This window comes from Pseudorasbora parva, chromosome 21 (genome assembly GCF_024679245.1).
Source record: "Pseudorasbora parva isolate DD20220531a chromosome 21, ASM2467924v1, whole genome shotgun sequence".
Classification (NCBI taxonomy): domain Eukaryota; kingdom Metazoa; phylum Chordata; class Actinopteri; order Cypriniformes; family Gobionidae; genus Pseudorasbora; species Pseudorasbora parva.
Window position 1 is genome coordinate 18,206,213 of NC_090192.1, and position 27,854 is coordinate 18,234,066.

General features: G+C 37.2%; 1 protein-coding gene across 2 annotated transcripts; it reads right to left on the bottom strand.

The window, feature by feature from the left end:
* Positions 1 to 1,549: 1,549 nt before the first annotated feature.
* On the bottom strand, positions 1,550 to 27,216 carry hectd2 (HECT domain containing 2). 2 transcript variants are annotated; one of them, XM_067429794.1, is made up of 21 exons: positions 26,773 to 27,216; positions 25,978 to 26,104; positions 25,046 to 25,184; positions 24,859 to 24,961; positions 23,957 to 24,046; positions 23,772 to 23,836; positions 23,616 to 23,661; positions 20,804 to 20,913; positions 17,488 to 17,636; positions 17,248 to 17,371; positions 16,075 to 16,171; positions 14,705 to 14,812; positions 14,269 to 14,401; positions 13,711 to 13,799; positions 10,094 to 10,252; positions 8,109 to 8,183; positions 7,873 to 7,960; positions 7,647 to 7,753; positions 3,506 to 3,621; positions 3,274 to 3,417; positions 1,550 to 3,190 (listed from the first exon to the last, which is right to left on the bottom strand). In XM_067429794.1, exons 1-21 carry the CDS (start codon positions 26,848 to 26,850, stop codon positions 3,070 to 3,072), a joined length of 2,268 nt encoding a protein of 755 aa, XP_067285895.1. In that variant the 5' UTR covers positions 26,851 to 27,216; the 3' UTR covers positions 1,550 to 3,069. The 2 variants fall into 2 exon arrangements, with proteins under 2 accessions (XP_067285895.1, XP_067285894.1); XM_067429793.1 differs by having other exon boundaries at positions 25,978 to 26,107.
* Positions 27,217 to 27,854: the final 638 nt, after the last annotated feature.

A 27,854-nucleotide genomic window follows, 5' to 3' on the forward strand; every position in this document is an offset into this window, starting at 1 on the left:
ACCAGACAGGGCAGATTAATTGATTGAACTATTGTGTGCATAGTACCTATGCAGTGATTAGGTAGGTTATCACTGATTAATGCATATCAGTGTACCTTATTAAATAGCAACACACAGCAGGCACAAAGAAAACACCAGTTAACCCAATTTTTCACCTGCTCAACCCTTCTGATTTTCAATGTCACCACTACTATTGGGATCCATTTCCCCCTTGACTGTCAACTCATCCATCCACGCTGAACAGCAGAGATATCTGGCAATCTTTTGTAAATGTCTCGTATGTTGACAAGTTATAATATTACTCACCATGTTTCTTAATATGACAACCTGATACATTTGTGACCTTAGTACAATTGCGATCTGATCTCATGAGTTTTGTTTCAGTGCCAAATAGCCTTGGTTGAACCGTAGCTCACTTTTAGTGGTGGAATTTTATAGCAACGGGTCACTGTTTTGAGCAGCAGTGTGTCCCAAACCATGGGCTGGAGCAGCTGCAGATTAGGCACTGGGGGTAAAAAGATTAGACAATACATGTGTGGAAAAAATAACATTTGTTACATTCTTTTTTTTTTTTTTCTCTCATGATGTAGTATTTATTGATTTTGTATTGTACTGATTGATTTTCTTCTCAAATATTAGTCTGCTTGGTCATGCTTAAACCAATATGTAGACATTCCCTATATCTGTATGTGCACTTCCCTACTGCACAGTATACCAAATTAGTAGGATGATTAAATACTCATAATTTATGATACAGTAGGCAAAAAAACCCAGATGACCTGTCTATATAAAACAGTGGATTTAACATCAAAATCTATGTCTAATATTAAAACCTTTTCCATTTAAATATCAGTTACATAATAAATGTATGCAATCAGGCAAAGCTGAATTGAAAACTAACATATATGAAATATGACAGTTTCTGAAAAGAGTATTGAATCAAAACAAATGCGACGAAGATGCATATACAAGAGATACCACATGCAATGTAAAATAATATCATCATCAACATAAAACAGCATAAACCAAAACTGTCTAATATTGAATGAAATGTCAACACAGGATGAGTACTGTGCAAGCATTAAGGGGCATTGAGGGACTCAATCTGTGTTTTGATCATCAGCTTTTTGCTCAAAATTGCTCTTTTTTTTTTAAATTAAACTTATCCGATCAAGTGTTAATCCATAAAGAATGCATTAATGTTTTTTGTTGTTGTTTAAAAGCAGAGGCTCTGATATTTCTTCTGACATATTGCATGTTTGGATATTCATACAACAATATATTTTGGAGGCCATGAAAATTTTGTGAATATGATCAAAAACGTTGGCAGTGGCTGGTAATTTGCTGGCGGGGAAAGAGTTAAAGAGCCTTAGGTGAAATGTAGGCAGCTTTCACTGTGCTCTGTAGTTCTTTATTTGACCTTCAGATTCTTCTTAAGACTTTTAAGCAATGCTCTAGGCTCACATTCTAGACAGGAGGTGGCAATAACTCCAAGCTAACAAAAATACAAGTTGAGGGATCTTTCTTACATTACAGAACAAAACAAAAACACTGCTGTATAACTTTATTCATTAAAAATGAATGAGCAAAGTTGAAATAAATACATGGTAAATACATTTGTATTCAGTCATTGGAGAACATAAAACCATAGCATGAACACTGGAGTGATTCAGATTGACAGACGTTATAAATACAAACAAAGCCACTGTATGAGTCCAATGATAATCACATGACATGATTAGCCACAAATATGCAAAAATACACCACCTACAATTCCAATTACGCAAGCCAAGCCAGGATAAGTAGGGTGACTGATGTACACCCCACTAGTAAGAGGTCATTTACTAGCATACTGCAGCATCACAAGACCTCGGATTGAGTCCTAAATTAATCATAAAACTGATGGCACAAAGCAGAGAATTAAATAAATTATGCTTTTTGTTGTTGTTACTGTGACATATACTGCTGTTAATTACCATAAAAACAAAAATGCATCCATGTTATGGCTAGTCAACAAAATATTCACTGACACACACACACACACACACACACCCACACAAAAATTACATTACCAATCTTCCTTTCATGCCCAAAAGAGGTTGGAAAGGGTTGTCGACAATTACAAAACTATACTCAACAAAACCATGATGTTTTAGCTCAGACACAAACCTTAATTTAAAAAAGTTTATTAACAGCTACATTTTAAAAGCCCATCAGAACCGGAGGGAATGCTTGAGTAAGGAACGTTTCGTACAGAAGCTTTTATTAACTGTGGGCTTCTGTAACCCAGGAGACAAAGCGCTGTTTCTTTAAGAATGCTGGGCAAGTTCGACAGCCTGTTTGCCAAGCTATTTTAGCTGAGACCAAGCCCCTTACTGACCTACTTTCAACAGGAGCATGGGACGTTAGACCAGGCACATGTTGAATGAAAATACTTAACATTTTAATTTCATATCGCAGCACAATGGAGCTTCTCGAACAAATATAGTCTGTATTATCCACATATTCTAATACCACATAAAATGTTCGATCCTTCACTCAAGCAGTCAGCAATGAGGAGTCCAAATTACATAACAACTAAAGACGAACAGCTTAACTGGGTTCATCATAAAACCCTGGTTCACAGCAAATAATACTACACTGTACATACAACTGCTGAAACTTTACATCTAGAGCTTACATTATCACTGCTGTGCGTTGTCCTCATGTGTACCTGATGTGTTCTGATGTAAACGGAAAGGACCACACTCACAGGTAGCTGATTTGAAATTTGAATTGGCATGACAGGAAGTGGAAAATAACTTATATTTGATGCATGCAATGCATTTTGGGAAATTAAGTGTATAAACCTAAATCTTTTGTCTTTAACATCTTTTGGTCAATTTAATGCATCCTTTCTGAATGAAAGAATTGATTTCTTTACCAAAAATGTATGTTAAAATTATTTAAAACACATTCTTAATTAAATTGATGCACAACCATGTTGGCTGATAAAATAAAATAAATCACTGCCTATTATCTTTCAGTGAATACAGTCATGAGTTGGATTATCAGATCTACAACTATAATCTACTCCAATCCGAAGCCCTCTGCATTTGAAATGGCAATAGTTAACTTTTGCCGTAATTCTTTCTTGCTCTTGTATGGAGGTAGACAGATCTGGTTGAAGCACGTATGCGACACTGGGAGCCTGCAAAGAAGATGAATAAATAAACTGTAGAGAATGAACATGCATGCAGTGGTTTCACTGCAATCAGCTATTGTGATGATTACCAGTCAGTGGAGACATCAATCTTGGAGATCTTGAAGTTGAGGTCGGCCATTCCCCCCACAGGAACGCGGTCACTTCCTGTGGTAAAGTGGAGCAGTTTCTTCTGCAGCTCCGAAGGAAAGGCGAGAACCACGTCCCAGAAGGCCCTGCAACACCAGAGCGAACAGTCACTTTTCCACTGATAAACATGTATGTGAAAGCATTACTATAGCAAATTGTAAACAAGATATGTACCGGATGGTGGGGTCAGTCTTGCTGTAGCCTTCATATTGCACCACTCGCTGCAGAGAGCCCATGTCCAGATTAGGACTTCCACAAACCAGGATCTCAACCTCTTCTGGCCTTAAGAGCTACATAAATGACAGATTTAATTCCTTAAAATCTTTATAGTACTGCCATAGTCCCCTTAAAGTGAAATCGACACTTTGCAAATCCTAATGAACAAACTGCTCTACAACTATCTAATAATAGTATGTATTATGAATAAACACGAGTTTCAATTAGTAATGGACAATAATACATTTATTAATTAATGTCAATCTAAAGTTCCTGCCTACTGACAAATTTATGTTTATCATAATTCTAGCATTTGCATTCTTTATAGTTTTAATTGGACACAACATGTTAAAAACATGTGAAACCAAATTAAATGTTCATCAATCAACAAGAAAAAAATTAAGGCTTTAATGTAAGATTTCAGTTCAAATAAAAACGAGTCAAAACTGCATATTATACGTAATGTTTTTCATTTGTGTTTTGCATCACACATTCCATACACACCACTAAAAAAAAATTGGAAAAGGAAAATTACTCTGTGTTGGTATTACCATGATTCCCCTTCTACTGCCATGCCCTGCATGTACACAGACCATGCTGTGCAGTGTGTTGAGAAACAGACAGACAGTGTGAAAAAGAGACCAAAAGATAAAGATAGGTCTTTAAGCCACAAAATAGGTAGCCATGGTCCAAACCGATCAGCCACGTCCTTCCCCTCCCTTCACCCTTCCTCACACCACACCAGGACCAGCGAGTCAGATATTACTGTTATAGAGCCTCTTACATAAGCAGTCAGGGACACAGTCAACTGTTGCGTAATCACTAAAGACGGGGAGGGTCTAAAGTTGATCATGACTAGTGGAATCAGGCCAGATGAGGTCTGAAATCATGCTTATCTCTTTTTGTTGTTACACTATTTCACCACCATCACACTGTTAACCACACATGTACAGCTAATCCTACAACATGCGGAGAGAAAAAACTGAGCTAAGCAACCGGTGATTGTGCAGTTCAGTGAACCCAGAGAGAAACCAATGACTCACAGGCTAAATATTCCTTAAAATGGTCTGATGAAATAAATAACTCTCCCTCTGCTTTACTTTTTTTTCTGTGTGGATATCTTGATTAAGAGAGCAGTCTGGAGTAGCACCATATTGGGAAGTCTAAATTGAGGCTGAATCATCGCCAAGATAAACATACGTGAAATTTATATTTGCTCTGGTGCATAGAGAAAAAATATGCACATTAATCTGAACACTGAACATATTATCCGTAGTTTTAGGTTCATTGAAAGTCAGTGTTTTTTTTAACAAAAGAAAATGTGCATTGGTAAATGTGGTTTCTTATAGAGGCTATTCCAGGGTGCAGTTTGAAACACACTCCTTTAACATGTATTAAAACACAAGAATTTGAATTAAGAACTATTAACTCAGATAACTGCAGGGAATGTCAACTAGTACCGACACGCATAAGCAACAACAAAACACCTTCAAGTCCTGCTGATACAAAACATTGTTTTCCATAAATCACAATAAAGGCATATTCCCACACTAAAACAGCTTGTCATGAAAAAAGAAAAGTGTTTTGGTTGTTTTAAATTACAATGGATATTTAAAACAAATTAAATGTAACTTAATAATTTGTAAGTAAAAAAAAACTATTATTATTATTATTATTAATGATTATTATACTTTCTATTATACTTTCTTTTCTTACAGAGTAACTTATTAAATAATTTAATTAAATTATTACTTAAACCTGTATAAAAAACAATGTAAAAATATTCTCATAAAGTAGCCAGTTCATTTAGATAGCAGTGAATGTTTTTAACTGTCGTTAGTGTTTAAGGTTGCTGTTTGAGCATAAAAAAGATCTTCAAATTTATTTTAAACACTGTACCTGATTATAGCCCCAATGTTTTTCTGTGTGCTGTACATTTTACTGAGAACAGAACAATGTAGGCTACGCACAAAAGCTAATCCTGAAATGGACCAGTTCCCACTTTGTCAAGACAATCTGTTGTTTATCACAACTTGTAAGTATGTCTTATTATTTGTAGTTGCGTTTTTCTACACTGTAAAAAATGTGTTGGTTTTTGTTGGTTTAACTTAAAAAAGTAAGTAACCTGGTTGCACTAAAATTTTGAGTTGATACAATGAAGGAAATTTGTTTAATAAATAGAAACTCAAAATATTATTGTACCTGAACCACAGAAAAAAATTATAAGTCATGAATTAGCACTATTTGGCATGTTTCACTGTGTCATCAGAAATAACACACACAATTACGCAATATGCTTACAAAATCTTTTAATAAACGTTGTCGAATCTCAAAAAATGTTCATTGTATTAACTGAAAATTTTAATTTCAATGAACTCAAAATTTTAAGGCAACCAGGTAACTTGTTCCAATTATATGTTTTGTGTTGTAACTACGATGTGAACAAAGGGCAACTTTGTTTGCCTCCGCTCGCCTGCTAGCCAACATTAGTGTAGATATAGTGTTTACCACAGATTTTGTAAGCTCTCACTTTTGTAAGACTATTCACCGCCGTTAGGAAAATTAACTATGGCTTTGTGATCGATTACTGTTTGTTTTTGCCATAGTTTTTCATCAAATATCATGATGAAATTGTGTATAACATTGTCTCTAAAATGTATAATAAAATTTGTTGAATACATAAGGTGGTCTGGCATAATTTAGATATTTAACTTTGTAAATTATTCTTACAAAACTCCTTCAATTCGCTTAAGAAGGTCTTTATTAACCCCCTGGAGCAAGTTTATGATGGATGGATGCACTTTTTGAGCTTCAAACTCCATGGACCCCATCTCTGCCATCACAAAGCCTGGAAGCATCAGGATATTTATTAATATAACTTTGATTGTGTTCATCAGAATTAAGAAAGTCATATACACATAGGATGGCATGAGGGTGAGTAAATCATGGAGTAATTTTCAGTTTAAAGTGAACTACTCCTTTAATATTTACACCTGAACAGATGCAACTCACAGGTATGGTAAGGAGCGTGACATTTCTCGAAGTGGTGCAAATCAGAAAACACTGGGCCAGCTAACCTAGGGTGACCATATTTTGATTAACGAAAAACCAAGACACTCGACCGAGCAATGAGATACTCAAATGATACTTGAAGTTTACTCAAAGATTCCTATACATTTAAAAGTATGGATAGAAAATTGTTACTTTAGGGCCAGGACAGGACTTGAAAACAGGACATATCCTGGAAAAACAGGATGTTTGGTAACTTAAAGCTAACCAATCACAGCACATTTCGTATTTTGGAAGGAGGGGCTTCATCGAAACAGAAACTACATGGCATGTTCAAACCAGACTGGGGAGAAAGGGGCTGTAGTAATGTTAAATATGTGAAAAATGTGGGGGGTTTTAACAATTAAGCATGAAAGCATATTCTAGTACACACCCCAAAAAAACTAAATCAAGTCTTCGCAAAAGGGCATAATAGAACCCCTTTAAATGAATGGAGGAGAGCTTATTAAGTGAAATACTCATGAGCTGTGCAAAGTCTGCAAGAAACTGTGCCTTTGTTCAGATTCCAATTGACATGCTAAGCAGGGCAAGAGATTTGCAATTTTCTGGGAGTATCTATGTATTCATTCTATATGACCTTGAAGTCTGAGGTCTCTCCCAGCCAGTAGCAGAAGAGCCTGGATACGGTATGGAGATTGAACAAACAAAGCAGGCCCAGTTACAGGGCACCCTTCCAACAGAGGGGGAAGGGATGGCCCATACACAGATGTAGCCTTCACACAGTCGCACACACAGACACACACAGACACACACAGACACACACAGACACACACACACACATTCAAAACGGCCAACAGATCCTGCCCTCTTTCCTGCCCCTAAAACTCGCTCTGTCTGAAACCCACTAGTAGAATATTCCAGAGCTTTCTGTGTCTCACAACAGTACTAAATGTTAAAAATTATTTAGCTGGAGTGAAATGTCAAGCTGTTTCTTGGCTTCTAAGCACTTGCTTCCAGAGAATTCCTCTCAGAAATCCATTTTAATTTACAACGCAATGAGGTTTCTGACAAAACTAAACAGCAAACTCACCATCAGGGCATTTGAGGCACAAACGCTGTGAAACCCATGATAGAAAGCAGAAAACTGCCTGTAGATGGACTTATTCAGCAGGAAATCAATGTAGAGCTGGACGTATTCTGTGCAGGGACAAACAGATCAATCCTTCAGTAGCGGGAATAAGAGAATTCATTGGCAATTCATGTTGAAAAGGGAAAACCAAGTAATGCACATAACTGGGAAGTGGAAACTTTCTCACCTTTTCTGTTTAGGTTGGTTACAGGGATCTTGTCCCCTCCTGGTTTCAGATTATATGACTTGACCACTCCGAGTTCTTCCTGAAAAACCTAGAGAAAAACATACCGAAACTGAATGTCTACTGAATGTCTTCAACCAGACAAACATGCTTATCTATTACCGTAGATACCCAGGAAGGAAAGAAAAGTCTGAGAGCAAACACCCTGATTGTACAGGTCAAGTTTAGAGGGGACTCACCTGAAACATGGTGTAGAAGTCCTCTTCAACGTTTCCTTCATAGCTGAGGAGTTCCCCAAGCCCATGTGCAAGATCCTGAAATGCACACAGAAGCACTTAAATAAGACATACGTACTGAATTTAAATCTTTTTATGTGTATTTCTACTTTGCATTAGAAGGAACACTTAAAAAAAATGTATTGACAATACAATAAAGTAGAGATGATAACGTCTCAACATAAGCGACATTATGTGAGGTATCTGTGACTGGAAGAGCATTACATTTTATGTTGGCTGCACTTCTTTTTAGTTTGTCTAATAAAATAATAACAAACAGGACAGTTTAGCTGTTTGAGGCAAAAGGCGAAAATCTTGCTTTTAAATATTTAATTTTAAGAAAGTAGTTTTAGAGGTTCCACGTCCACATTACCTTCGGAAAAAGTTTGAAACAAGGAAGCAAACAACGCCCGCAGGCCGTTATGTAAGTTTGGAGGAAGCCAGAGACCGTTAAAACAGAACATCTGGCTCATTTAAATCTGACTTTGCAGTAACGGGAGAGCTAAGGGAAATCAATGTGAAAGTGGAGCTTAGCTAGTTTTTCAAAACATAATCAACCTCTTGTATATTGTATTTCTCCATACATACTAGTGTGTACAATGAGTGTTGCTTCAGAAGAAATAGCTAATATTGGGTGCCCTCTGCTGGACACTGGAGAGGCAATGGCTGAATCTGAACAGGCATATCGTTATGTTGTTAAAGCTTAGTAGTACACTGGAACCATTCAGCCATGATTGCCTGATGTGTTTTTAATTCAATGTATTTAAAATTGGTCTGTTATCTTACTAAGTTTAATAATATACAATTTTAAGAAACAACTGTAATGGTATAGGGGAGACCAGGGCTAGTTGTCAAGCAGTGAAGTTGCTTGCTACAGTGTTTGTATCTCATTAACTAGAAGGTTTTGAGTCAAAAGTACAATTGCACAAATGTGTGTGTTTTTTTTTTCAGTGGTGGCTTTGCATGTTGGTTTCAAATGCCTAGCCCAATTCAGTTGGGTAAAGTTTGGAGTCACTAAGAAAATGTAATGTTTTTTTGGGGAAAGTCTCTTATGCTCACAAAGGCTTTATCTTTGACTAAAAAATACAGTAAAAAGTATCATAGTGAAATAAATAATAATAATAAAAAATAACAATTAGACATTTAATCAGCCATTACCTCAGTGTGGCATGATTCTTAAAAATTAATTTTTAATTTAATTCATTTAACATTTCTTATTAATGTAAATGTTTAAAAAAAAATCAAAAAATTAATTTAATTATTTAGTATTCTTTAAAAGAACATCATTCATTTAAAATGTAATCATTTTCAATATTATAAATGTCACTTTTGATCAAATGTCAATTTTGTTTCACAATTACCAGTGATAAGTAACAGTAATTTTGGACATTTTGTACTTGATATTTTGCTATATTAGAAACAGAACACGAGAAACTGGCATTTGAAGGGTTAAGAAAAAAAAAAAACATACTTCAAAGGCCTTTGTGAGATTCACAAGACAGGCATGACTTTATCAGCAGAGCTGAAAGCCAACAGAGTGCTATTACTGAACAATGCACCATCTGAGGCTTATTAATTGCATCCAAGAGACTAGACAACAAGAGTGTGTGAGCCCGTGATGGCTGGATGACAGTATGGATGTGCAAACGATAACGTGAAAGCTATTTCTGCTTCCAGAGAGTGATATTCTGTCAGCCATTTACACAACAATGCAGTTTATATATGAATGAGTGAGCTCAATGTCACCATACAATGAGAAATGTCCTAAATAGAACATATAAGCTATATGGGCTGCTGGATACCCTTACTTTAAATCACACTAAAAATGTGTTACACTAAACAATGACATTTGGTGGTTCACCCATCAGCGACTGACAAACTCTGTATTCTTCAGGATTTGGCTGGATTGAATATTACACCACAAAGTGTGTCACAGCTTGTGTACATACAGGCATAATCTGCTGAAGGTCCTCCAGGGTGAGCGTCGCCATGCCAACGGGGGTGTCGAGGTCACACGGCACAATGGGCGGGGTCAGCAGCTTCTTGTAGACACAGGGGGGGAAGCGGATGTCCAGTGTGATGCTGTTATACACAGCCAAGCCCATAAGCTGACAGATGGGGTTAAGTGTACACAGCTGGAAAGATTCAGACCTGACATACACCTCCAGCCTTCTGTTACACAATGGCTGCATCTGAAACCAAAGGCAGCTTCCTCACTGCTTTCTATAATTGTCATGTCTAATAATCTAAGGCAAAGTCAAATGAGCTTTAGTCATTTAATGCAACTGCAATGTCCAAGCAAACATTTAATGACTGCAATGCTTTTTTAAGAGTTGAAATTTTATAAAAAAATAAAATAAAAAAAAGGTTTTTGAAAACCATTCAAAAGTTTGGGGTAAGTAAGACTTTTAAAATAAATAAATACTTTTTTGCAAATGGATTCCATGAAATGTATTGAAAGTTACAGTAAATACATTGATAATGTAGGAATATTTATATTTCAAATAAAAGCTGTTCTTTCAAACTTTATATTCGATTTAAAATCATGGTTTCAACAAAATATACTATAATAACAAAAATAATGATGATAATGATAAATGTTTTTCAGCACCAAATCAGCATATTGATTTAATCAATTGTTTCTGTCTCTGAAGACTGAAATAAGGGCTGATGAAAACCCAACAATTACTCACACGAATGAATTACATTTTTATCAAATAAACACAGCATTGCTGAACATAAGAGACTTATGAGACTTATTAAGAGCAAAAGACAACATTTTTACCAATCCCAAACTTTTGAACAGTAGTATAAACATGATTATAGGATAGGGCCACTTGATTAGGTGTGTTTGATTAGGGTTGGAACTAAACTCTGCAGGTAAGTGGACCTTGAAGGCTAGAGCTGCTCTATATGCTAAAGTACTAGTGCTCATTTAAATAAGAATGCCCCTCTCCTAAACACACACACTTTTGACTAATGACTTTCAATATGCCAACACAAGAAAGAAAACTGGATATATCCATTAAATTTGAATATATATATAAAAATATGTTTCATCTTTTGACATCTGTAATTTAAATCAATTTATCATAACTCAATCTCCCATGCCAGACTTCTCTCTGGTGACGTATGCCAGATTTCTCTAATCATTTTGTTGCATTAACCCCACCCCTTTCTTACAATCAGCTTCAGATGTGCCTCTGTCTAACCAACAACTGATGGACAGAACCCTGCCTTACACTTTTTCCTTTTTAGTTTTCAAAAAGTGAAATACAAACACAAAGATAATGCACTTAATTAGCCGGACACTTCATGTACTCAACTGTTGCCGCTTTCCTTATGTAGCTGAGGGTAAGGGACTATCAGACCAACTATCAGATGTTGGATAATATAATAACCTTATAAATCCATACACTAGATGGTTCAGTGCACAGTATACACTGACAGGTGAAGTGAATAACACTGATTATCTCTTCATTACAGCACCTGTTATTGGGTGGGATATATTAGGCAGCAAGCAAACATTTTGTCCTCAAGGTGTTAAAAACAGGACAAATGGGCAAGCATTAGGATTTGAGAGTTTGACAAGAGCCAAATTGGTTCAGAGAATCTCCAAAATGGCAGCTCTTGTGGGGTGTTCCCGGTCTGAGGTAGTCAGTATCAAAAGTGGTCCAAGGAAGGGCGGCCAAGGCTCAGTGATGCACGCTGACCCATGTGGTCCGATCAAAAAGACAAGCTACTCTAGCTCCAATCGCTCAAGAAGTTAATGCTGGTTCTGATAAAAAGGAGTCAGAATACACAGTGCATCACAGTTTGTTGCGTATGGGGCTGCACCAGTCACATGCTGACCCCTGTCCACTGCCGAAAGTGTCAACAGTGGGCACGTGAGCATCACAACTGGACCACAGAGCAATGGAAGGAGGTGGCCTGGTCTGATGAATCACATTTTCATTTACATCACATGGATGGCTGGGTGCATGTGCATCGCTTACCTGGGGAACACATGGCACCATAACGCACTATGGGAAGAAGGCAAGCCAGCGAAGGCTTTGGGCATGTTCTTCTGGGAAACCTTGGGTCCTGCCATCCATGTGGAATTTACTTTGACACGTACCACCTCCCTAAGCATTATTGCCGACCATGTACACCCTTTCATGGAAACGGTTTTCCCATTTCTTTTAGCAGGACAATGCACCCTACCACAAAGCAATAACTGATTCGGGAATAGTTTGAGGAGCACAGTGAGTTTGAGGTGTTGATTTTTAGCCTCCAAATTCACCAGATCTCATTCCAATTAAACATCTGTTGGATGTGCTGAACAAACAAGTCTGATCCATAGAGGCCCCATCTTACAATTTACAGATCTGCTGCTAATATCTTAGTGCCAGATAGCACAGAACACCTTCAGGGGTCTATTGGTGTCCATGCCTTGACAGGTCAGGGCTGTTTTGGCAGCAAAGGGTGACCAACACAATATTAGTCATAATGTTATGTCTGATGGTATAGTGTTTAGTACATAATTTGGGACTCAACTTCTTTCTGTGCGACTAGTAGCAGCAAATGGAATTGTAATCTATTTAAGCAACCCAACTGAATACCAACTGAAGATGAAGGAAGCCGTTGAAATGCCTGTGGTGCACAGGTTCTTTCATATTTTTTTATATCCCAACATCACCTAAAGCATCACAGTAAGATGCATGGAAGAACACCCAACAGGTGTATAATACATTTAGAGGAAAAAGTGAAGAGCCCTACAAGTAAGTGCTTTCAGCTGTGGCTGACAACTCAACCCCATGTGCTCTCCATATGTGTAGTGAGGGCAATGGAAAAAAGTCCTCGGCTCAGGAGAGGGAGAGAGGGAGAGAGGGAGAGAGGGAGAGAGGGAGAGAGGGAGAGAGGGAGAGAGGGAGAGAGGGAGAGAGAGAGCAGACAGACGGGACAGTTTCCATGAGGACTGCAGTAATGAGAAAACACAAACCGAGCCCTGGCTGTTTCTAACAGGACAAAACAAAAGAATCTTTATTTCATAATTTTTCACTGATGTGACACAGCAATTCTGTGCTGCAGGAGAGAGAATTCAAGAGACCAGGCCGTACGCTAGAACGGCAGCCACATGTTTCAAGAAGCCCGAGCCAGGGGGGCAATTAGAGGGGTAACTACAGGACATGGCAAGCTTTGGCTGCCACCGTGTCTCTCCTCACACATTCCCGAGAGCACCATGTGGACCGAATCTCTACACTGACACGTGCCTGCACCATGCACCACATCATTTACAAAGCCATTTAACAACCATAACTATATCTGTCATATTGCATTATAACCCTGTGTAATTGACATTTAGAAATCACATGGCATAAAAATAGCATATGCTCTATTTTCACATCATCATAGCAAAGATTGGTGGCAGAAAATACATTTCCCACCAGAAAACAGAAGGATGAGAATGAATCTCAGAAGTGTGTGCCAAGTGGGAGCAGACTCTATATTTATGCACTATTTTAAGTCTGTCACACCCACACGTCACCACCTATACTGTAAAAACTGCAGGGAAATGAAAGGATACAGCTCCAACCAATCGGAACTCAGAGTAGTTGTCACATTTCCAGCTGCTGAACCAATGACACTGGGACTCCTTCACATACGTGAACATGCCTGTAACATGACACACAGACATCGAATAGAACAATTAACATTAATGAGCAGAATAACCAGAAACCAGCTAAGTATTATTTATGTATACACACTATCAATATAAAATAGGCAAATGAAGTAACGACTGACGACTGGAAGACTGATGCTTGAAGTCTGTCTCAGACACAGACACTTTCTTATTAGAGCACCCTGTTTAACCATATATTTTAATAATTTAGTGTTACAATATTAATAAGTGCCATACCATTAGAAAAGTGCCTGATTGGAGTATTAAATGCTCAACTATTGTGAATTTCATTTTTCATAAACATTATTAAAGTTTGTTAGTGAGATATATTTGTTAAGTAAACATTTAATATTTTTATTCATTTTGCCTCTCACGGAAAATATATGCTTAGATATTTTTACGGGGAAAATATACCAGCTGTATATCATCCAAGACTGGCACTATTTGTCCTGACCATCTTACCATAGTCTGTGTGAAAAATCTGTCGAATCAGGAGAAGAAACCACTCTTTTGTGAGTCCACCCATGTCCAACCCAGCTTCCCCAACAAATGTCACTTTCAGTTTTTTCTTCAGGTCTGCCCGCTTTCTCGAAAGCTATTAAAAAAGGGAACACATTTATGGAGGGGCCATTTTTCCAAATTAAGTCTTAGCCAGACTTAGAACTTTCCAGAACATAATGTAAATGCTTTTGGCTGAAAGTCCTTTCAGCCGAAAATCCTTTCAGCCTAGGAAAACAAAATGTAGATTTGAGCTACTTTATCCAGAGCAATGCAGCCCATACAGAAGTTTTTCCTCCTATGGAGCTAAATAGTTTTCAGTGGTTCAAAGGAACTTATGGTAACATCTCCAGGAATAGACAAAATTCTACATTTACAGAACTGGACTGAGCAGTGTTACCTCATCCAGTGAGTCACTGACCAGCTGCAGACGCCTAACTTTAATGTTGAGAAACAGCAGACTCATATCCACCCTCTGCCTGCGAGCGACCTTGTCCACCAGGGTTTGCTGCATTAGACATAGAGAGGAATGCATTTATCAGTTAACATTCCCTTGAAAGAAACACGTTTGCAGAACATGGCCACAACTGGGTTTTATTCCATGCCTCTTTCTATTTCTACTTAAATGTTAGATTTCTCTTTCTAACATTTCTTAGACAGATGATGTCTGTCTATTTACGTTGTATGATGACATTATTCTCTAGACACACATCTGTTTATCCGACAGTCTTTACACATATGTTTGGGAAGGAGCCATAGGAATGGCGATTATGCTGCCCCACCCATGCTAGGATTGTTATCAGAAAATACTCTCTGACTAGAAGATATTCTCTCAGACAGACAGTACCTTTTTCATCTTAAAGGGATAATTCACCCTGAAATGAAAATAAAGCCACCTTTAACTCACCATGCTGTTGTTCCAATGCCATATGTCCTTCTATAATTTTTGGACCTCAAAAGCAGAAATTTAAAAAACGTCCTGTACGCACTCCTTCATATAACGGCAGTGAATGGCGAATAGGCTAAAACTTAACAACACAAGGACACAAAAGTATCACACAATGACAGAGAGATGGTTCTGCACCATATTTGGAAAGTGATCAGGAGGCATACTATAAGCTTTTTGTGAAAAGGAAACCTTATTATTCAGTCAAAATACTGAGCTCGGCCATGTGTGCATTCCTCTGAGTGTGTGCAAGCAGTCAGCTGCCGCTCAATGTTGTCATAACAACCAGTACACAACATTTTCTTAGTATTATTGTATTATTTCTTATTATTTACATTATAGAAGTTATATTACATTATATTAGAGCCTTACATTATATTATATTAAGCCTGATTTCTCAAAATAGTGCATGCGTGTGCAAATCCTGAGTGCCATGACAACAGTGCGAGTTATAGTAACCGTTCGCACTCACAGGAAGAGAGAGTAATGGCCAAGCTCAGTATTTTGACTGAATAATAAGGTTTCTTTCTCGCAAAACCTTATACTATGCCTACTGAACACTTTCCATGTATGGGGCTCTTTGTGTCATTGCATAATACTTTTGTATCCTTTTTGTAAACTTTAAGCCTGGTTGATATTTACTGCCATTATACAAAGGAGCACGTACAGGATGTTTTTTTTTAAAATTCTGCTTTCGAGGTCAGCAAAAGATAGTAGCAGGGTGACAACAGCAGGGTGAGTAAAAGATGGCTTTATTTCCATTTCAGGGTGAACTATCCTTTTAAGTCAATAGCGAGAGCTCTGAATGCATTGTGAATTCTCACCCTGGCCATGCTGATCATCTGCTGTTCAGAGTCTCTCTGGATAATAGCCTTCTTTACCACTGTGGACAGGATGAAAGGGAACTGACAGAAGGTGAACCTGAGGAAATATAGATCAGAAATGACTGTCTGGGGGGTGAGTTTAAAATTTACACTAGTGATAGACCAGGTTGATGAATCAAGTGATTTTGGTTGACCACTAGTGTAAACTGCAAAACGTATAAAATCTAAATCATTATTTTGATCTTGTTTGTCGGTAAAGGTATCTCAGCATCCTTACAAAAAGGTAAATTTACATATGAGGCAAAAGTGCATGATTTTATTAAAATGAAAACTTTGAATTCACAGAGTAAAATTCAAAGGTTTATTTTTCCAATTCCATTAAAAATAGTGATTTATTTTTTAAGCATTTACTACAATTCAATAATTTGTTATGAAGTTTCTTATGCTCACTAAGGTTGTATTCATTTGCGAAATACACGTGCTGGTCATATAATTAGAATATCATCAAAAATATATTTATTTCACTAATTCCATTCAAAAATTGAAACTTGTATAATATTCATTAATTACACACATACTGATATATTTCAATTGTTTATTTCTTTCAATTTGGATGATTATAACTGACAACTAAGGAAAATCCCAAATTCAGTATCTCAGAAATTTAGAATTGTGAAAAGTTTCAATACTGAAGACACCTGATGCCAAACTCTAATCAGCTAATTAACTCAAAACAGGCCTTTAAATGGTCTCTCAGTCTAGTTCTGTAGGCTACATAATCATGGGGAAGACTACCTACTTGACAGTTGTCCAAAAGACAACCATTGACACCTTGCACAAGGATACAGTAAATATGGACGCAATTTATATTAGGTGGCCTTAACAACTATGTACTAACATTTAAATTAATAATTTGATACAATGCACTTATTGTGTACATACATGTTTTGCATTGTACTTTTAAATTACCTGTATGTAATATAATCTGTAAATAATTTCTGTAGTTACATTTATAATTACACTGTTGACCCATCCTTTACCCTAACCCTACCCTTAAACTTACATGTATCACCCTAACTGGTCCCTAACTTTACCTGTATCACACCTCGATATCAGCAAAAGTGTTTCGCAATACAATGTGAACACAATAAGTAGATTTTTTTGCTGTCACACCTGTTTGAATTTCCATGAGCCTGCCACGTGTGGTAATCCTCCATAAAGTCTATGTGATCGAGGGTTAGGTTGTAGAAATCAGTGAAAGGGATGATAGGGGAACAGGAAATGCTGTTTGCCGCATCTGTTAAAACAAGATCAATGTTAGATTTTTTTTATTGTTCAGAAACAGTTGATAATATGGGAAAGCATCTCGGCTTTCTCCAAGCCCTCCCTAGTGGCTAGTACAATGGTACTCACTAAGCAGGGAGAGGACTTTAGTGGCTGAGGGAATCCACCAAGAGCATTTGACCATGGGCGGCAACTCTTCTGGCTTGGCAGGAAATAGGCGGGTGGTGATGAAGAGCTGCAATCGCTCCACCAGAAGTTTGAAGCGTTTCTGAGGCAGCCTATAGGATGAAACATCGTAAACAGAAAGATACAATCCATACACACTTCTTTTTTTTTTTACAGTCAGTTTGTGTAAACGAACTAATAATGAACTGCACTTTATACAGCATTTATTTTTCTTTATTCATGTTACAGTAGGTATGGAAAGTATTCAGACTCCCTTAAATGGTTCACACTTTGTTATATTGCAGCCATTTGTTAAAATTAAGTTATTTTTTTCTCACACAAAGCACCCGATATTGACAGAAAAACACAGAATTGTTGACATTTTTCCAGATTTATTAAAAAAAGAAAAACTGACATATCACATGGGACCAAGTATTCAGACCCTTTGCTCAGTATTCAATAGAAGCACCATTTTGATCTAAAACTACCATGAGTCTTTTTGGGAAAGATGCAACAAGTTTTTCACACCTGGATTTGGGGATCCGCTTCCTCCTTGCAGCTCCTCTCCAGTTGTGTCAGGTTGGAATGTAAATGTTGGTGGATAGCCATTTTCAGGTCTCTCCAGAGATGCTCAATTGAGTTTAAATCAGGGCTCCAGCTGGGCCATTCAAGAACAGTCACATAGATGTTGTGAAGCCACTCCTTCGTTATTTAAGCTGCGTGCTTAGGGTCATTGTCTTGATGAAAGGTGAACCTTCAGACCAGTCTGAGGCCTTGCGCAATCTGGAGAAGGTTTTCATCTAGGATATCCCTGTACTTGGCCACACTCATCTTTCCCTTGATTGCAACCAGTCATCCTGTCCCTGCAGCTGAAAAACACCCCCACAGAAGGATGCTGCCACCACCACGCTGCACTGTTGGGACTGTATTGGACAGGTGATGAGCAGTGTCTGGTTCTCCACACACACCGCTTAGAATTAAGGCCAAAAAGTTATATCTTGGTCTCATTAGACCAGATAATCTTATTTCTTACTATCTTGGAGTCCTTCAGGTGTTTGTTTTTTAGCAAACTCCATGTGGGCTTTCATGTGTCTTACACTGAGGAGAGGCTTCTGTCGGGCCACTCCGTCTGGTGGAGGGCTGCAGTGATGGTTGACTTTCTACAACTTTCTCCCATCTCCTGGCTGCATCTCTGGAGTTCAGCTACAGTTATCTTTGGGTTCTTTTTTAACCTGTCTCAGCAATGCTCTTCTACCCTGATAGCTTAGTTTGGGCAGACGGCCAGCTCTAGGAAGGGTTCTGGTTGTCCCAAACGTCTTCCATTTAAGGATTCTGGAGGCCACTGTGCTCTTAGGAACCTTAAGTGCAGCAAAAAAATGTTTTTGTAACCATGGCCAGATCTGTGCCTTGCCACAATTCCTTTGACCTCATGATTCTCATTTGCTCTGACATGCACTGTGAGCTGTAAGGTCTTATATAGACAGGTGTGTGGCTTTCCTAATCAAGTTCAATACGTATAATCAAACACACCTGGACACAAATGAAGGTGTAGAACCATCTCAAAGAATGATCAGAAAAAATGGAAAGCACCTGGGTTTAATATACGAGTGTCACGGTAAAGGGTCTGAATACTTAGGACCATGTAACATTTCAGTTTTTTTATATATAAATCTGCAAAAATGTCAACAGTTCTGTTTTCCTGTCAAAATGGGTTGCTGTGCGTACATTGAGAAAGAAAAAAAAAATGTAACCCTTAAAGACAGAGACAGCCGGCCGCGGCTAAAAATAATTATCGTTCTAAAATTTTGATTAACTTTTAAACCGCTAATCCAATCTGCATGCTGTAAACTGCACTGTAAAGAGTAGAATCTCCGCTTTCCATAGGGATTACATTACATAGGCCCAGATTAATTGAAACTGTCATCAACTCAACCAATAAACACAGTGTTTGGTCTTTTGAACCACCAATCACGTTTCTCTGAAAAATTGAATGAATGTAAAATTAACATAAATAACTAAATGTAAACAACAGAAATAAATGAGTGCAGAGCACTCTCTCATATAGCACAGCACACACAGGTTAGTATATTTCTCTATTTGTATATAGTTTGTGTTGTACACAATTTTCACTCAGTATTTTCCTCAATTTCTGTTTGAGAAGATTATTTGCGGAGAGGTTGAAATGTCTGTTTATGAAAATAGCCGCCCGTGTGTAAACAAAGCCTCAGTATATTTTATTGCAGTTTGTTGGTCACAACTTTTTCATGTTCAAATTATAATATATTTCTCTGAAAAAAATGTTTGTTTCAGTGTTGTTATTATATAATAATCTTTCTATTTACTTTACTCTTTAAACTTTTTAGGACACATTGTCAGTAAATAAAATACACCTGTTTTCACTCAAAATCTAGAAACGCCTAGAATAATGTTATAATAAATTGCTGAGGGATTGTTACATGTAGACAAAATTTCATCTGGACGTCTAAAACAACCAAGTCTAACTTTTTTTAAGGAAAAAATCCAAACTTCATGATGTTCTGTTTGAGTTCACAGTAAAAATACCACATTTTCGCAGCCGTTTTTTTCTTGAAATTATATTAATTAAATCCATTCTCAGAATAATTAAATGTAAAACTGGGACATCAAATGAGCTAGATGGAAACTTCAGGTTATCCTGTTTAAAATGATATATAGCACTTGATGCTAACTGGTAAAACAAGGAAAAGTAGAGGCACGTCAGGCACCCCAAAAAAGTTCTAGGTCTTTAAAAGGGTTAAATGATTTTACCAAATGGCTGCAATATAACAGAGTGAAAAATGTGAGGGGGAATGAATTCTTTCCGTACCCACTGTAATTTCAACATTTACTAATGCATTATTAAAACCTTGTTAACATTAGTTAATGCACTGTGAACAAACCATGAACAGCTGTATTTTTATTAACTAATGTTAACAAAAATGAACTAATGCTGAACAGAGGTGTTGTTCATGGTTAGTTCATGATCACTAATGCATTAAATAATGGTAACTAATACAACCTTATTGTAAAGTGCTACCATTTTACAATTAAAATCCCAACTACTTAAAATAAAAAAGCACATTTATTTAAAAGAAATGTGGTCAAGCATCAAATTCTTAAAAAATGGCAGTGTATTTTAATTACATAAATTGTATTAACTGCACATTTTATTTAAAATAAATATATTATTTGAAAACAAAAGAAGCAAGACTTTTTCCATTGTGAATTGCTCTCTTGTACAGACTGGCTGCATAGAACTCACTTTTTAAACCAGTGCATCAGGAAATGGTGGTCCGCTTCAGCCAGGGCTGCTATTTGCCTCAGTAAGTGTGCATAGATGACATATGTGGCTGGGCTGGTGTACTGAGGGTTCTGCGACACAGAGAAGCATTTCAGCAAACTTCAAAAAGGAAATATAACTTTTCGTTTAGGAGCAGAGAAAGAAGTCTGGCTTTTAATAAGAAGTGGCATTGCAGCGGAAACCAGCTCTTTTCCTCTCCAGCATGATCTCATCCCTTCCTTCGGCACAGTGAACGCAAATAATACAGAGGCTGACTGACATTAGTGGCAGACAGATCAGCCCAATAATTGCCTCTGCTTTTCAATTTCACCATGTCCTCCATGAAAATGTAGGTCAGGGAGCCCATCAACAGTCTGGAGATGAATTACGCTATATGCGGAGATGACATCTATACATGCTTCTGTTTATCAAAACGTCTAACTCCCACCACTGAGCCCCAATCAAATGGAGAGAATTTTTTTCTTCATAAAGCTGAAACCCCAGAACAAACTGAATCCTATAGCTAACCAAGCCACCGTCTCTTTCACTGCCCACGGCTTCCCAGGCTTAAATCCAGTTGCTGTGTCCTTATTTGGACAGTTCCAGGCCAGCCTGCACTGGTCATGTGTGAAGTAAACACTTAGCTCACGATCTGTCTGCACTAGAGCAGAGCTATGGCTGGAGTCAATGGGCCATGTGGTGAGAGAGGATATCAAGAGTTTCCTGCAACTCCAGTTCGCCTCTTACTCAGCCTGGGGTGTTTAACATTGCTGCCAACACAAAGGGCAACTCAAAGACAGATTAGAGCAATTTTCTTGTATAAGTGCACATCCATACGATCGTACGCAGATAACTGCTTTGGATTGCAAAGGGAAATTACAGGTATTACAGAAAGTAGCATATGTCTTTGGGTTCTGTGTAATGAAGGCAATTTTGAATTAATGGAATGGGTTTGGTCACTAGGAAGAGGGGTGAAGAGATCAGCAGTGTTGGGTAGATTGGTATCTAAAGGACTTAAAAAGTAACTAAAAGACGCTAACTTTTTTGGTAGTGTGACAGTATCTCAGCTATTCTCAAAAAATGTTTTCCAATGAACATCAAAACTCAACAACACTATTTGTTAATCACATTGTATTGCGCAAGAAGCTTTTTAAGCAAGTTGAGGCTATATTCCTAAACTATCTTCTCTCACTCACATATTTATTAGGTGTTAGGAGAATGATTCATTATGGTGAATCAGTAGATTCATATGGTTTACTTAATTAATCAATGCATACTGTAGATCGACTAAGATTCAGATTAAATATATGAATCTGATCAGTGCTGCTGTCCCACATCTTTTTTTGTTGCGTGAACTATTCTACTTGTTAGAATTTCAAAGGATTGGCATTCTCTCCTAAAAGTGACCGGGCAGACCAAACCGTTAGTCGTAGAGACTTGAAACTTTGAGGGATGGTACCAAGGACTTCCCCAATCTGCCTGATGATGGCGCTACAGCGATCAAAAGTATGCAATGGTTCAATGTCTAAACCGTTCATCACAGGCTCAAGTGCGAAATCCAAGTGGTGTTCACTGCAGAGTCAAATGATGTCCAGCTCAACTTCCCTGGACATCTATTGGTGTGGCGGAATAGAGTAGGGTTAGGGTGTGGTTGGATATCTTGCTTCACCCATTAGACCCAAATTGCATTTGCTCCTCCTCACTGAATGTCTAGAGAGGGGAGGCTACACATAAGCTCCATCCATTTTTTCTGCAGTGAGCAGCCTCTCAAATTTTGGGGTATTTTTCTGTATTTTAAAAACCTACTTTTGTAAACCCAGGTTTTCCTAGTCCTAGATTTGAGTCCTTCCTAGTCCTGCAGAAAGAGTCTCTGGAGTCTGAGTCAATAATTATCAATAAAATTGATAACTCCAAAACGTTCAAATTTGCAGTGGCCACTTTAACTAAAACAGCTATCCCTCTTTATTGGAATAAGATATTTTCCTCAAACTTGGTACGCCTATGTATGGACTCTGTCTGTGGTCGCATGAAAAAGGACATGGCTACTGGGCACTTGGTGGTGCTATAAAGTCAGAAGAAAACTAAAACATCTATAGCTATAAAACCTGGTATTTGACCATATGGTCTTTGTCCAAGGTGCCACAATTGTCTACGAGGACATTGGCATATCTCAACAACAACAAAAATCACGGCTGCTGTCATCCAATAAAAATATCAGACAAGGTTAACGGAGGCTGATCGGAAGAAAACTTGTTGGGCCTGTAAGAAATTTGAAAGAAATAAGCCACAGAGGGGCGCCTTTGTGTTTTTCACATGCATAACGGATTGTATATAACACAGTAGTTTTGCACATGCCCACGACCTTCATTCCAAATGGTAGACCTCCTCATTCTGAGCCACTCCTAGAGCCTCTAGGACCACCAGTTTGTATTTTTAGTTGTATTATGACAATAAAAACTAAACAATAATTAATGCTCTGATTATAACAAGAAACATTATCTTATTATTTTTTATACATTTAGAATACTGTCCTAATAAATAGCATCAATGTAGTAAGCTACTTTTTTGTAAGTAGCTTGTTCTGAAGCTCCTTAAAAAAAAAACTTAAATTCTGATAGCTTTTAAGTAGTTTTAAAGTACCTTCATTAAAACTGAACTCATCAAGCCAGAAATTTATAGAAAAAGAAAACAACATAGTAAAATAATGCTTTCTTAAGAGATAAAAGAATATCAAGCATTTCTTTATGAACAAAAAGAAAACCCAAAGTGTGTAAAAAAAAAAAAATGGCATTACCTGCACAAGAACAAAATACGCTCTAAGGTCATCCTTTGTGCGGGGCCTAAAAATACAGAAACAGAGCTGACAGTGATTCTTTTTAATCGCAATTTTCTGCAAAGACTTTATGTCCTCTTTTAGTGCTTCAGTGAGGGAGCACAACGCGCTACTCACCCTTTCCATTCTCTTAATAAGCTATTAATAATTCCCTTCAGGACTGATTTCTGTGTGTCCGCGGGCTGCAAATTAGTCAGATTAAACCAATTTTGTTAAAAATTCAAAACAACAGACTGAGCACAATGGCTCACTGTGTAATTCAATTATAAGAGAACTTCAGTCAGAATTGACTGGATACGTACCGTGTGGAGCAATGCATCATAAACAATGTTGACAAATTTGATGTTTATTCCTGAGTCTTCAATGGTGTTGAAGGGAGCATTTGCTTCTTTCTAAGGAGCATTACAATATAAAAAATTAGTCACACTTTCTATCTTACATGATGCATTTTATATATACTTCCCCATATAAAATGGATGGTAAAACATTAACCGCATATAAGAATAACATTTTCTGATGAAACCATACGCAGATGTTGTTTTTTACTCCCTGAATGAGCTCATTGACTCATTTGGAGACTAAAATGTTCAAAATGTTTTCTTCCTTTCCTGACTTTCACAGTTACGTTTTTCACCTACTTCCAAGAGCTCTTATTAAAAACATTGGCTATACTTAAAAGTAATAATTTCATTCATAAAATTACCATTATTCAAAAGTCTAAATAAAACACATTTTATGGTATTAGTAATACCATAGTACATCAAGTAAAACTACCATAGTAAAACTACTATGTACTAACATTAAAATTGTATTTGACACAATGCACTTATTGTGCATGTTTTACATTGTATTTGTTTAAAAATAGTGCAGCTTATAGCTGTAATTCATTTCTGTAATTACACTGACCCTTCCCTTACATCTTAACTCAACCTATGACAAGCATAACTATACCATGAAACCTGTCCATAACCTAACCCGTATCCCTCTTCAGCATAGCAGCAAATGTGTTTTTAAAAAACTTTATTTATATAGCTGACTTGACTTGACAAATTTGCAATGCAGCATGATCACAATAATTACATTCTACCTAACAGTTATTTTTTATGTAATGTACATTGTAGTTAAAGACACCTAGTATGTAGTGTGACCAAAAAACTAAAACTTGAAAAATTAACAACACATTCTATTGGGAGCTTCAACACACCTTAAAGGCACCATTAAGTTCCAAAAATGAGTCAAATGTGGTCAAGTAGAAATCATGAACTTGTTTCCAATCCCCTGAGATAGTTGCCCTTTCAACATCATCCCTGCAGCCAGACAAAGACACAGTTAAACATACTGTAACAAATCTGGGAATACTGCAGGTGACTGAGAGAAGGAGAAGTACGTACTGAAACTCTTTGGCGGTTTTGGTTCGAATGGGAATAATGGGTTCTGAGAAAAAACGAGCCTTCACCTCTGGAGGGAGAACATCAATAGAGATACGATGCTTCTGTCTCACATCTGGACATATTGGGGGAAGCTCTCTCACTGAAAACACACATAAAATGAATTAGACAGCAGCTCACAATATGAGCAAGGTGGACCATTTATTATGCTCTCCAAAGGGATTTTTGCAAGCACTCTCCAGATAACAATTACCTTATCAAAATCAACCATCTAAACAATGACTCTCAGCATCTCAACAACTACCTAGTAACATGCAATTACCATCAGCACAAACTGTTATTATATTTAAAGGCACCCCAGTCCTTCATTCTTAATAAATGCACTGAATAAGGCAGATGAGTTAAAATTCACAAAACTACTTGTACTTGTGGACTAGAGTTAGGAACAACTGATGTTTTCACAGGTTCAGCCAGCGAATTTACAGGGTAAAGTGAGATATTTAACAAGCTTTAGCACTACGTCAAGCCCCCGGCCTGTGTAGTGTCTTCATAACAAACCCCCAGCTCATCTGTGCAAAATAAATTTTGGACGTGAACACACTTGTGCCTTGTCAGAGACTTGAAGATGAATGCATCACATAGACATGTTTCAAACATCTTTGATCTCCAAGACAAAGAAAGGAAAACATCTGCTTAAAACAGTGAAGTGGTTATTAATTCAAAGCAGCCGAATCGACAGCTTTGAAATGCAATTAGTTTTTTGCCCTGTGTTGAAAAAGGGAATTACCTTTAAATCACCCATGCATATATTTTTTAAGCCATTGCTTGTGTTACCAGCTTGTAGACCTAAAGCACAGACTGTGGGTGTATTTGATAATCAAATTATCTAACCAGAATTAGCCAGATAAAGAATTAGTGGCTGGAAGAGGTCTGACCTTGTTTAACTGCAGGTAGCAGGAATGGAGAAGAGAAACTTTGGCTTCCTGACTCTCTTTTGTGACTCAGGGTGGAGATAAAGCTTCCATAAGAGGGGAAAGGGAGCTTCGGTCCACGATCCAAGGTCTGCTGATGAAACAATCCACATTATATTCCAATATTTCTAGAAAAAAACCTGTGCTGCAGTATACTGCTGATAAAAAAAAAAGTGCATATAGCACTGAAAACATACTACAATAAACTATGTTCTATACCACACTAAACTGACAGATTAACATCCAACTGAGCAAAATAAGAAACTAAAATACGCCCCTCCCCCTTATTCAAATATCTGAATAAAAAGCAGTATCAGTTAGAGACTAAAAATAAAATTAAAATACATTAAAACCGATTTAAACAATAGTGGAGGAAAACAAGACCTTGTTAATTGAGATTATGTCACTCATTGCGTAACCAGAAGCATCAGTGTTTTGCAGAAACGAAACATTGGCTATTCTGTGTGCTTTCAACATTAAGAAAATACAAACTCGCTAGGAGAAAGTACGCTGCACGTGAATTATGAATTATATTACCATGAATATTTAATTTTACTGACTTCATATACTACATAAAGTGTGTTGTCTCAAATTTCCATTAAGTCAAAAGCAGTGATGCATAAAAAATTAAATAATTATTTACATTAATTGTGTAAAAAAAAAAAAAAACCTTGCATTGATGGTAACGTAATCACCCCCCCCCCCCCCCCCCCCCAATAGTCAGTAATAGCCTATTTGAAAATGCAGAAAAATACTTACATGGTTCAGTATTGGAGGAAGTCTGTCTCTATCTCTTTCTTCAAGTGGACAGTTATTTTCGCTCATGTTTAGATGCATGTCCTCTGAAGAAAAGCCTTTTGAGCAGTTACATGGCTTGTTTTTGTGTAAAAAAGTAATTTTCCCGTCCGCGTAATCTCAGTCCTCACTTTCCTTTCACTTTGAGAAAAACAGCAACAGTGAGTCCAGAACTGTATGTTCTTTTCGCTAGGCAGGTGAGTTTTGGAGACCACGATTACCAAAAAGGTTGATCTTTGGTTGTCAAAGAGAACAAACGAACTGGATAAGAATAAAAGTAAAAAGAAAAGCTACAAAAACCTTCGCGACGCTGCGTTTAGTGAGTGAAGTAACTTGTTGAAGAAGTGCCGTGGCGTCTATGTGCAGTCCAGCTGTACGCTGGCGCCATGTTGTTGAGGATGATGATGATGATGAGGTTTGTAGTTACGGACTTGGATACGGCCTCTGCCTCGACGTAACACTGGGGCCGTGCTGTGCTGAGTCAGATTTATTGCACACCTTTAATTAAGATCTTTCCTAGAACTAAATATACACCCAGCAAAAGTCTACTTCTACATCAAAAATCATATTTTGAAGAACGGATTTTCATAGCTCATAGAAAGATAAATATCTATGTGAAATATAGTGGCTAGGCCTGTTTATATATGTTTTTGTTAATGTCTCTGAGACCATGCAGTGTTACGTGAATGTTTGTCACTTTTTATCTCATACCATATTTTTGGGGGTGTGGCCAAATGTGCAAAATAAAGATGACCTAAAGATGAAACGTCTGATTAATAATATTAACACAAATATTGGGCTAAATTGATATGGCTATATTATATTGTGAGCACATAAAGCATGTATTATTTACCACCAAAAATATATTGAAGAGGTAGCCTACATTTTTTGAGTGAGAATTTAGGTAAAGAGCTTAAAAACTCAAGGGGGTAAACTGAGCATTGTTGAGGTGTTGCATTTAACGAATTTAACAAATCACATATTCTGCATCAATAGCCTATACTGCTTTGTTTTTCAATCTATTATTATTATTATTTTATTTATTT

Bases quoted from the DNA above. Each gene is read 5' to 3' on its own strand.
- hectd2 (XM_067429793.1), bottom strand. From the start codon at position 26,850: ATGCATCTAAACATGAGCGAAAATAACTGTCCACTTGAAGAAAGAGAT. The intron at 25,185-25,977 runs GTCAGACCTCTT...GTGTGTTTTCAG, and splicing joins GCTACCTGCAGTTAAACAAG to TGAGAGAGCTTCCCCCAATA. The intron at 8,184-10,093 runs GTATGTACACAA...TGTGCATTTCAG, and splicing joins ACCTTCAGCAGATTATGCCT to GATCTTGCACATGGGCTTGG.